The sequence below is a fragment of the Propithecus coquereli genome, unplaced genomic scaffold, assembly GCF_000956105.1.
Source record: "Propithecus coquereli isolate 6110/MARCELLA unplaced genomic scaffold, Pcoq_1.0 Scaffold64, whole genome shotgun sequence".
Classification (NCBI taxonomy): Eukaryota; Metazoa; Chordata; class Mammalia; order Primates; family Indriidae; genus Propithecus; species Propithecus coquereli.
The window spans coordinates 3,372,888-3,385,365 of record NW_012152396.1 but is presented as its reverse complement, the minus strand read 5'-3'; the positions used below and the strand labels follow the sequence as shown (position 1 = coordinate 3,385,365).

The following is a 12,478-nucleotide window of genomic DNA, read 5'->3' as shown; positions in this document are numbered from 1 at the left end:
TTATTTTGAGCAATCTTTTTCTGTATGTGGCAATAAAAGTGGCTGAATAGCTCATGACTCACATCTTACCAATTTAGCAACCTTTGAACATAGGTTCTTCTTTCAAAGATATGACAAAAGTTTAAGTGAGGACTCCTAATTGTGCCATCATAGGCCAAAGACTCATTTCTGGCACTAGAGGGTCACAGGATCAAGTGCTTATGAATCACAGGGAAGAAATAAGATTATTAGAAAATTGGAGAACACTGATTTCTCAACAGATGCCAGTTTGACAGTATGTATGTCCATTGTAGCATTTGGAGGTTATTTGTTAACATGTAATATATAGATATAAGTAACTTGAATTTTGCTTTGTTTCTCTTTTTGGGTGTGTCCATATTGGTGTGAAAATAATATAATAGGAATAGGCAAATTATCCACGGCTGATGGTAAAGCCTTTGCAGATCCCGAAGTGCTCCGGAGGTTGACATCGTCTGTTAGTTGTGCGTTGGATGAAGCTGCTGCTGCACTTACCCGTATGAGAGCTGAAAGCACAGCAAATGCAGGGCAGTCGGACAAGTAGGTACATTTTTCCTGTGATCAGTATGAAACTATTTTCTTAAAAATAATAAAAATAGCTAACATTTACTGAGCATTTATTTTGTACCTGGTACTGTGCTACTTGCTTAACATATGACATCTTATTTATATGCACAGATATCTTTTAAGACATAGATTTTGTTTTTACCTTCCATTTTACAGGTGGAAAGCTGAAGAAAGGTGAGTAATTTAATCAAGACCAAATAGGTGACAAGTGGCAGAGCACAGGTGTCTGAATACAAGGCTGAATTTAGTCCGTATATTATAACAGATCTTTTGCTTATTTAGATTTTGGGCTTTTTTAATGTATTGGAGCAAAGAAGTAAATACTTTTCAATTAGTCCTGCCACTTTCCGGTTTATGTGTATAGTTTGGACCATTTTAAAGAGTAGGGCTTTTATTTATTTGTTTCATGAAGTTTAAAAAAATCATAGATCTAGTTCCTATAGCTTGAATGTAAGTGAGTCCAGTGACTTGGTTTTTGTATCTCCTGCAGTTCCTTGTATATAATACTTTATACTTAGTAAGGACTCAGTAAATATTTTGTGACTTGGCATTTTCAGTTTTTCTGATGATATTAATACAGTACAAATCATACCATCTCATATACAAATGCTGTTATGTATGTATGTTGTAAAATGGGTAGAAACTCCAAGGAAGCAACTAGAAAAGAATCATTATCTTTTGTCTAATAAATAGCATTTTTATGCAGCGTCTTCTAAGAGCATAAAAGAGAGGTACAGTATTAACAAATGCATGAATTTGCTGTTTCCTTGGCTCTTTATTAGTCTTTTATTCATCTAGATTTTTGTGTTTTCATTAATTTATCATTCTTATAGATTGACTCTCATTCTTTAGTTAACCTTGGGTTCTATTCTTAATGTTCAATTTTACTAGCCTATAATATTATTGATATTTTCCAGATATTTTTTCATATGGTGCCTGCTGAGATTGGCAAGAGAGAAAATTGAAAACACCTTGGAGGGGCTATTGAAGCTAGTTCAAACAGGAAATAGAATAGAAAAGTAAAAAGTCATAGATTTTTTTAAAGAAAATATTGGAATTTATGAGCAAAATAATAGAGCAAGTTTGGCATAATCATATTTATTCAACAAAGCTTGAGAAATATGGTGGAGTTAAGTGCTATGAATGCTATGTGCCAAATTTTCTACTAAATCAGTACAGTGCCATGTGCCAGATTTCATGTGCCCTTTCCTCACAAGTTCTGAACTTCAACTGTTGCTCAAGTAGATCCTGTAGGGTTGTTTTAAAGCTAGCAAACACTAGGTATATGGAAATTGAATGAAAAATCCAAATGGTAAAGTAGATGAGGGCGGTGATATGCATGATGAGAGAGAGAGAATGAGAGAGAGAGGGAGAGAGACACTACATTGAAAGTGACAAAAGGTATACTCTTCAACACAATAAATGTCTTATGGGAAGGATTTGTCCTAAACTTGCCTAAATAGGGAGTATTGGATCTAGGGACTGTCAGTGTCATATGAAATGAGAAATTTAAAGAAACTTTTGAGAGGCGGGCTGTTCAAGACTTTCACTTTTGATAAGGTGACAATACAGTTAACAAATAAAATGTGTAGTATGGCATAGTGATAAGAACTGTGAGAAAAAAGTAAATGAGGAAGTACTAGGGCAGTGTTTGGGTTGGAGGTTGTCTTAGTTCATTTTCTGTTGCTTAGAGTACCCGAAACTGGGTAATTTATAAAGAAAAAGCATTTATTTCTTACACTTCATGGAGGCTGGGAAGTCGAACATTGAGGGGCTACATCTGGTGAGAGCCTTCTTGCTGGTAGGGACTCCCTACAGAGAGTCCTGAGGCAGAACAGGGCATCACATGGCGACGAGGCTGAGTGTGCTAGCTCAGGTTTCTCTTCTTCTTCTTATAAAGCCAGTCCCACTCCCATGATAACCCATTAATCCATTAACCCATTAATCCATTCATGAGAGCATAGTCCTCATGACCCAATCACCTCTTAAAGGCCCCACCCCTCAACACTGCCACATTGGGGATTAAATTTCAACATGAGTTTTGGAGGGGACACATATTCAAACCATAGCATAGGTCACGTTGTATTTCTAATAGGGTGGTCTGTAAAGTCTTTACTTAAAATACCACTTTTTAGCAAAGACCTGAAATAGGTAAAGGAGTAAGCTATGTCTAGAAGAGAAGCCGTCTTGGCATAGGGACAGCAAATATCTTGTTGCAAATAACCTCAGGTATCTTGAGGTTAGAGTTTATTTAGCATATTTGATGAATAGCAAAAAGGCCAGTGTGGCCACAGTGGAAAGAATAAGGGTGAGAGAATAGATGAAGCCAGAGAGGTAAAAGGAAAGAGGGGCGTGATACCCTGCCATTGAGTAGGTCTTGTAAGGATTTTGGCTCTGCCAGTGAGATTGGAGGCCAGTGGAGGTTTCTGAGCAGAGGAGTGCCATGATCTACTTTCCTTCAAATAATTCTGTCTGGCTGCCTTGTTGAAAAGAGCCTGAAGAGGAGAGCAAGGGTGAAGCAGGGAGACTGGTTAGGAGGCTTTGCCATATCTAGGCGAAAAATCATGCTCTTAAATCTAGGTGCTGGTAATAACAGAGGTATAGAAAAGTGGTTATCCATGGGAGCCATTAATAACCGAAATGACAGGGCCATGTTTCAAGAGGATAATACAAGAATTGACTTATATTTTAAATAAAGAAAATATTAATAGCCCTGGATTTAGTTTTAGAATGAATTTTATCCAAAAACAATAGAATCTTTAGAAATCTCTGTAGTTAGAATTGTTATGGGAAGTTTAGAGGGTAAAAACTTCAGTCTCAGTCTAATTGTCTGTTACTCCACTTTTCCCACTCTCTTTTTGCTTGAATTCAGCTTTTTCCTTGCCTGGATTTTTTGAGAATTGCCCTAAAATATAAATAAATACTTCTTTTAAAAACTCTATCAGTTATTTGTATATTAATACTATATTCTCCCATCTTTTCTGTTTGATTTCCCTTTACTTGATGGAAGGACTCATATAGGTTTTTGTATTTAGTACGACTTTTGTCCGTTTTATACTTCTTATTTAAATTTTGTAAAAATACTCTAGTGACCAAAAAAAGAAATATAATTATAACCTGTATTTTGTGTGTGATTTCTATAAAATTTTACATGTTATAATTGTATGTTATTTTTCTACCCACAGTAAACTAGACTTTCAGCTGCATAATTGAAAACATTTAGGAACATTGACAATTTTAATTTAGTGACATTTCTTTGTAGATTAAAACTCAGTGAACTGAATCATTTTTAGCATTTTGTTATGAATCATATTGAAATAATGATTCTTGTTTAGCGCTCCTGTCAAGGTTGATATCAAAAACCCAATACTTATGCTGTGCATTTTTTTAATATCCTGATATTAACAGTATTCTTCCCACCATAGCCGCAGTTTGGCAGAAGCCTGCTCAGAAGGTGATGTAAATGCTGTGCGAAAGCTCCTCATTGAAGGGCGAAGTGTAAATGAACATACCGAGGAAGGGGAGAGCCTCCTTTGTTTAGCTTGTTCTGCTGGATACTATGAGCTTGCACAGGTTTGTTTATGAAAATAAAGCTTTTTTTTAATTTGCCCTTCTTAGTAAGGAAATAATAAAATAAACCCTTCTGGCCATTAGGTTCATTTCAATAAAAATAGTTTTTGTGAGATAGGTTTTGTGTACGTATTGGCTTTTTTACTATAATATGACTAGGTGGGTGTTATGTAAATATTTCTTTTCAAAATTTTTTGATGAAATTATCATTTTCTAATATCCTTTAAAATTCATTTTTCTTTCATAAGGTTTTGTTGGCAATGCATGCAAATGTGGAAGATAGGGGAATCAAAGGTGACATTACACCTTTAATGGCTGCTGCTAATGGAGGACATGTCAAAATTGTGAAGTTGCTGCTAGCTCATAAAGCTGATGTCAATGCACAGTCTTCAACAGGTCATGCACATTTCTTTTTGAGTTTCACTAAATAGTAACATCCTTTAGTAATAATTGTTTCACATGAATGTGATCAGTTCTCTTATTTCTTAGAAGTGCTGCGCATTTGCATAAGTCTGTGTATGAGGTTTGAAGGATATACAATATATTTTAATGCAATTTCTCATATTTTGTTTATGAGGGCAACTTGGCCTTTTAAGATTCTTTTAGATTAGTTTAAAACACTGACCCAGTTATTGGGACCACCCTCTTGGAAATGGAGAGGTGTGGGCTACAGCTCTCAAATCCAGGTTTTTCAGGGGAGAAGAAGAGGGAAGATAGGGAGAATAAAAGAATATAGAACAGGGCCGGGCGCGGTGGCTCACACCTGTAATCCTAGCACTCCGGGAGGCCGAGGCGGGTGGATCGTTTGAGCTCAAGAGTTTGAGACCCTGTCTCTACTAAAATTAGAAAGAAATTAGCTGGACAACTAAAAATATATAGGAATATTAGCTGGGCATGGTGGCACATGCTTGTAGTCCCAGCTGTTCAGGAGACTGAGGCAGAAGGATTGTTTGAGCCCAGGAGTTTGAGGTTGCTGTGAGGTAGGATGATGCCACGACACTCTAGCCCGGGCAACAGAGCAAGACTCTGTCTCAAAAAAAAAAAAAAATATGGAACAGAGGGACAGTCTATAATTCTCTACTCTTGTTAATTGTAGCCTACAGAAAAAGAAAGTGTTAATATTATGAAAACATGGTGCCACACAAGAGTATCACTTTAGTGAAAACAACTTTTTTTTCCAAACTTTGCCCTAGATGGATTTGTATGAAAGTTCTAAAATTATAGAAAAACATATTTTGTATATTTTTATTTAAATTTTTCAAGTTTCTTAGATGTTTTTTAACCATTTTTAAGGTCTACATGTTCTTGTTTGAAGGAGTTTTAGAATCCTCATTTTATCCAGAAAGTTGATTTTGCTTGTAACGTGGGAAATTTTTATCATCAAGAAAGAATGTTTTTGAAAGTACTTCAGCTTTGATCAGTTAACTGGTATTTGAAGTTGTAATGAAAACAAATATATATGATTAAAAGGAATGGTATAAGATATGTATATGATGAATAATTTTAGGTTAAAATCATAAAAATAACAGAATAAAGCTTGTGAAACGTTTCTTTGATTAAAGTTAGAACAAGCAACTTTTCTCTCATCAGAAAGGGAAAAGTTAGTTTCGGGGAAGAATTACTCAGTTCTTTTACAACTCTACAGTCTTTATAAGTGTATCTGATTTTCCATATGTATTTGACTCTGTTTTTAAATGGAAAAGAAGGATAGGGAGTTGATTTCAGAAAGATAAGATGCAATAGGAAAGGATTATAAAAATGTATTATTTGATACAAAAATATAGAAAATGTATTATTTGATATTTGATTACGATCTTTCAGTTTTCTTAATGTAAATTAGATGCTTTATTTTGATATTTTATATCAATGTCTTTTTCTTTTTCCTCATTAAAACAGGCAATACAGCACTTACATATGCTTGTGCTGGAGGCTATGTAGATGTTGTTAAGGTGCTCTTGGAATCCGGTGCTAGTATTGAGGACCATAATGAAAATGGTCATACTCCTCTTATGGAAGCTGGAAGTGCTGGACATGTGGAAGTAGCCAGATTGCTGCTAGAAAATGGGGCTGGCATTAATACGCATTCCAATGAATTTAAAGAGAGTGCCCTTACATTAGCTTGTTACAAAGGTACAGTATAAACCTTTTCTGAAACAAAGTTTTAAACACATGAAATTATAATTATTTTATAGGATCTGGTTTTTAAAATGAAAACTAAAATATAGTATAGTGTATAATTAAATATTAAACAAGTGTTTTTAAGTGTTTCACAGTTCATGTTTAATACATAAACTTTTAAAATATAGACTAAACATTATAAATATTATCAATGAAAAATTACAATTTGTTTAGTTGTGTTATCAGAAACAGTTATTTTAATATGAACCGTACTTTATAATGGTTTCACATGTTGGGAATATTTTGCCTGGCATAGAGTGTGTACGTGATATTTTAAATGATGTCAACCAACCTGAAAATATTGATAATACAGAAAATACCCTCCTTTCTACAGACCAGAAAATTGCCTAGAAAGATACTTGGTCTGCAGGTAATTAATGCTCTAGATTCCAAACATTTTTCAGACTCTACATGTATGACAGATAAATGACTATAAAGTAAGATGTTTTACTTTAAAGTAAGGAACTTTTTTGTTTAACAACAACAACAAAAAAGCAAATGTCATGAGATTTGTGTGTCTTCATAGCCATTCATTTCAATATTTCATACCATCTGCATCTGTGCCATATTTGTATCATAAAATAACTGATAAATTCTTGACCCTGAGGCATCAAGAAAAAGCTCTTTTAAGGCCTAGTACACAATTTAAGGAGGCCCTCACTCTCAAGGGTTGTCCCTTCACGTGCATAAGCTTGTGAGCGAGTGCCTCCTTAAGTTTTGCACCCTGGGTTTTGATTTTCTCACTCTAGTCCTAGCGCTGGTGTTGTTTTATTTTCTTCTATTTAAGAGTGGCCAAAGTTGTGTGGGGTCTTTTGAAATAGTTTCCTTTAACAACATGTGTAAATAATGCTTAGATACAAAAATGATTAAAACTTAAATTAAATTTCAAAAATATGTTTTATTTAAAGTGCTTTTGATTATCTGATGTTAACAGAGTTTCATATAGGGAGCACAGCTGAGGTCTCTTACTTCCCTAGCCCTCTTTGGTAATTAGGCAGAGGCTGATCTTCATTGGGAGGAGAGGAATGAAACCGTGGGGTGGGCTGATTGGGTAGCTCTCTCCTCTTTTCACAAATACTTGTGGATCCTGAACTGGCTGCATTTCACTACTATTTCCCAGCTGGCCAGAAAGCTTTGAGATGGGGCTACTTATTTTCCCCTTTGCTTGTAGCCCTACCCTGCTTTCCAAAAGAGACATCTGAGGTTGGGGCTTGCCGGCTTTAATTAGAAGCTGGATAGAGAACAGAGCTGGTGGAGAACATCCCTGTTATTCCCAGGGATCCAAGGACCCTCTTCCTTTCCTCTATTTCTGGTGAGGTTTCCTAGGATGTAGATTAATAAGGAGGAGATGGAGAAGGTACGGAACTCAGAATGAGACTGAGCATTAATATGGATCGTTGAGAGGAGAGAATGACAGAGAGGAAAAGGTAGGTGGGCAGTTAGCAAATACAAGATGTGGCAGATACTGTACTTACTCGTTAAAGTAAATTTTAACTATTTACATATGACTATGCTATCCATCCATCTCCCCCCACCCCAACCCCGTAGTTGACTAAGAATTGTAGTTCATTGCAAATAAGACTGGGAAAAAAAGAAGTCATTTTTCTATTGTTTCTTGCATAAAATCTGAAGTCCTTTTTAAATTATATTAATAGTTTGTCTTCTGCATTTTAACTGCTCATAAGGTATCTTTATCTGAACTGAAACACATGGTTTATTTGAAACTGCATAAATATATGTGTATCTGTGTGTATATGTATGTTTATATCCAAATAAATTACAAATTAAATGGTATGGTTTCAAGAATGCTTTTATATGTGGAGTTGCCAATTTACAAGGAGGTTGTTTTTAAAAATGTTTTTTATTGGAACTTAAAACACATTTCCTCATAGAAGTAACTTGAATGATTATCATTCCATGCTACTTGTTTATAAAAGCTAATTTATTCCATAGCATGGATAAAATAATTATAGCATGCCTGGGTTCTTAAAGGTTTGTAGAGGGGATATTGTATGTGTTGGATTTTAAAGACATCTTTGTTCACCTATAGCAGGGATTCTAGTAGCAGCAGTTTTTAGGGCAATAGGATAAGGAGTAGAAGAACATCAAGATCATTTGTATAATTTGTGTTTGACAGTTGAGGGTGGCTTGCAGTTGACTTTAATTATGCTTATAAATTTAATGATATGAGTTAAATATAGCTTCTGAGAATACTGTAATTTTAAAAAATGTTTTTTTGAATAATAAAATATTTTTAAGTAATCTTGTACACTTTTGGTTTAGGACACTTAGAGATGGTCCGGTTTCTTTTGGAAGCAGGCGCGGATCAAGAGCATAAAACAGATGAAATGCACACTGCTTTAATGGAGGCTTGCATGGTAAGATTGGTGAAATACATACGCAAAATATATTTATATATTAGGTAGAGAGAGACAGAGCAAGTGTACAATGAGTGCCTTTTCCTTGGGTGCTAAGATTCTTTTTATCCTTATTGTGGAGCAGGACTTTAGCCATCTGAATTATTGGTAGTTTTCAGAGTCAGTTGAAATATTAACTCCTATTAGAAGTTGAATATTAACTTCTATTAGAGTTACTTTCTGAAACTTTGCTGTGCTACCTGCTTTTTTTTTCCCTTAGTCTCATATAACTCTATATTGGTTTTATCTAATTGGCACAAAAGTGACATCTTTGAAGGTAGATCAAGGTTATTAAAGAGGAAAATATAATCTGGAGTATGTATATAATACCAAGCATAATATGTATCTCAAACCAATAAATAAAGAATAATTTAAAAGTGGAGTATTAATTGTGTTACATAGTTTCCCCTTTGTCATGGTCTTTTCTCAGCCCTGGATTCTTTTTTTAGAGTTTATACTGAGGAATGGGTCATAATAGTACTCTTACACCTTTGTATCTGGATTTATGATTTATGACACAGAGATGGATCAGAGTAAGATTTTAGATAGTTTTACAAGGAAAACATGCCAAAGCAGGAAAAGGCCCCAAAGGAATTTGAAGTTTCTTATATCAACTTCCCTTCAGAGAATGATTATTGAAAGGATGTTAAATTTTATTTACTAATTTTTAAACAATTAGGCAGTCATTTAAAACTTATCTATTATTTTCCTTATTGGCATTTTAGTGTTTGCTTTAGTAGATTGTTTTTGAACAAATACAAGTTTTCTTCACTGCTTTTGAGTTCCTCATCTGCAAAATGAGTATAATATTTCTGGGGTGGTTGTGAGGATTAACTGAGGTAATATGTGTAAATCACATCAATAATGCTATTAACAGTAATAGTTTTAACAATTCCCCATGATAAGGATATTTAATCATCCTTGCCACCCCCCACTGAGGAAATAGCCTATGTGTAGATTAAGAAATTAAAATGGAATATTCTATAGAACTAACCAGTATGCACCAGAAGTACATGTTTTAAGTAAATGAAAGATATTAGTAGGGGCCAGACATTTGGAAGGCTTGCTAAAATATTCAGATTTTCAACTGGACTTAATGAAATTGTAGGAGTCGATTATGTAGGCAGGAGATTCAGAATTGAAGAAATAGCAAAGTAACCATAGCAATAAGACAATAGAGTTGTGTAATCTGACAGGCACGGAGGCAAAAATGGGCATGACATATTAAGAGGAAGATGAAATGGCTGTGAGTAATATATAGAAGGGGGAAAAAATTATGAAAGTTAAAAAAGAAGGGAAAAGAGAGCCATGAAATTGCCAGTAATTAGGAAAGCTGTGGGAAAGAGTGACCACTAACGGAGAAAGAAGACAATAAGAAAACTTCCTTTTCTTTTGCTTAATTTGCTGTTCATCATTCAAATGCCAGTGAAAATACCATGTATATATTGTGTTCCTCTAATACATTATAAATCCCCAATAATTTCCAAAAATTGTTGTATTTTTATTTTTCTACGTAATCAAGTTTGCATAGTTTTACAGATTTTTATGAAAATCCTACTTTCCTCTCTGAACTTTATTGTTTAGCATTTAAATTTATACCATGCAGTGTTGATGTTATCTACAGTCTCACAGTATTCTCTTTTATATACTGTTTTCTTTCCTGATTAATAAATTTCTTGATTGAAGGTATTATTTTTCTGCTTGTTTTATATGATTAGCCTCTGTTTCCTTCTTTTATGCTAAAAGTATAGGCAAAATATAATAAATGTTGATTTACTCAACTGTTAAATGTACATTAATTCTTATTTCAATGGAGATCAGTGAGCGTCATTTAATAGTAATTGAGAAGTCTTTATACAAGTTTTTTTAATTGTGCTGATTTAATTTTTTAATTGCATTATGATTAGGATGGCCATGTTGAAGTAGCTAGGTTACTTCTTGACAGTGGTGCCCAAGTGAACATGCCTGCTGATTCATTTGAGTCCCCGTTGACTTTGGCTGCGTGTGGTGGGCATGTGGAACTTGCGGCTTTACTTATTGAAAGAGGAGCTAGCCTGGAAGAGGTCAATGATGAAGGTTATACACCATTGATGGAAGCAGCTCGTGAAGGACATGAAGAAATGGTGGCATTACTTCTAGGCCAAGGTAACCATATCAATCAAGATGATGAAGTATTAATGTGTAAAACCTAACAGTATAATTTTATAAAATTGAATTTCACTGTTTTACCTTTTAGTAGATTTGCAGTGAGATTTTGTTACCTAAACTAATGATAACATATTTGCTATTTTCAAGCTTCCATACTGTGCTAAACAAAATCAGATGAATTTTTTAAATATAGAGCTTTCAGAGTCATCATGTTCCATGTGAATAAAAAACAGAAATGGAGTTGGCATAGACTTGTTGGTTAAGTAGGGGAGTATGAGAGATTCAACATTTCTAAAGGTAATATATCAAGGGAATTAATTCCTTTTTGGGGCAGAATACCTATTAATAAATATTTGATAAATCTAATGTTTCATAAAACAGTGTGGGAAGCCCTGCCATAAGGACTAACTTGATGAGAGTATAAGAATGCACATCAGAAGCTATCAAGGAGCTTAGTATGTAGTAAACTTTTCTTTCAGGAAAAGTGAAACAAGTACTTTACTGTCTTAAGATACCTTAAGTTTAGAAGTAATTTCCTATCTTTGTATTTGTAGCCTGATTTTATTTTATTTTTAGTAGTAATAAAATTTTTGTTGGGACAAATTTAAGAGGAATGACACTTTTAAAAAAACTTTTGTTTTTATTTAGGGGTAATATTGACTAGAATTTTAAAAGCATAGATTTTAGAGTGGACTTATTAAATTTGAATCACACCTCCACTGCCTTGACAATATTGTAGCTTTAGGCAAGTTTCTAACCTTTTGTGCCTCAGTTTTTCTTATCTGTAGGGTGGTCGTGACAGTTAATATGTGTGTATACAGCTTGTAGAACAGTGCTTGTCATACAGTGCCGGTTAAGCATTAGCTATGGCGGTGGTAGTAGTAATGATGGTGATAATGTGACCTTGGGTAAGTTAATTAGCCTCAGTTTCCTTAGCTGGAAAATGGAGCTGATAGTAATACCTAAACAATTGGGAAACTCCTTTGTATATTGCCTGGCAAATAGTAAGTGCTTATTAAATGTTCGCTATTACTATCATCATCATCATCATCGTCAATGTTTTTATCATCATTTTGAATCATGATAAGGAGATGTAGCTTATTTTTCTGAGACCTTTTTATCACTTTTAACTTTTGGCTACATAAATAATACTCTAGCTGTGCACATCAAATGTGGACTAGTGGATGTGGTTTTATTTACTGCCCGAGGAGTAAGGGAGAGGCTTTTTCTTATTTAGTATAGTGATACCAAACATTCATTTTTGAGATATAGCTTATTACGAAACAATCATATTTTGCTTATCTCTAGAATAAGTTAATGACTTTCTTTAAATAATTAGAATCTTTATTTTAGGAGCAAATATCAACGCACAGACAGAAGAAACTCAAGAAACTGCCTTGACTTTGGCTTGCTGTGGAGGCTTTCTGGAAGTGGCAGACTTTCTGATTAAGGCAGGAGCTGATATAGAACTAGGGTGTTCTACCCCTTTAATGGAAGCTGCTCAAGAGGGTCATTTGGAATTAGTTAAATACTTATTAGCTGCAGGTAGGCATTTTTGAATTTGGAAGAAGTTTTTTACA

The 12,478-nt window shown here is 34.3% G+C and overlaps 1 protein-coding gene across 1 annotated transcript in view; it reads left to right on the top strand.

Moving 5' to 3' along the window:
• The first annotated feature begins 405 nt into the window (after positions 1-405).
• Positions 406-12,478, top strand: part of ANKRD17 (ankyrin repeat domain 17) — a 123,206-nt gene continuing 111,133 nt past the window's right edge. The window contains exons 1-7 of the mRNA XM_012659838.1: positions 406-558; positions 4,011-4,158; positions 4,404-4,551; positions 6,052-6,285; positions 8,617-8,711; positions 10,658-10,895; positions 12,252-12,443. Of these exons, the coding sequence (XP_012515292.1) occupies positions 518-558; positions 4,011-4,158; positions 4,404-4,551; positions 6,052-6,285; positions 8,617-8,711; positions 10,658-10,895; positions 12,252-12,443 (1,096 nt within the window). The 5' untranslated portion in view covers positions 406-517. The remainder of the gene's footprint in view (positions 559-4,010; positions 4,159-4,403; positions 4,552-6,051; positions 6,286-8,616; positions 8,712-10,657; positions 10,896-12,251; positions 12,444-12,478) is intronic.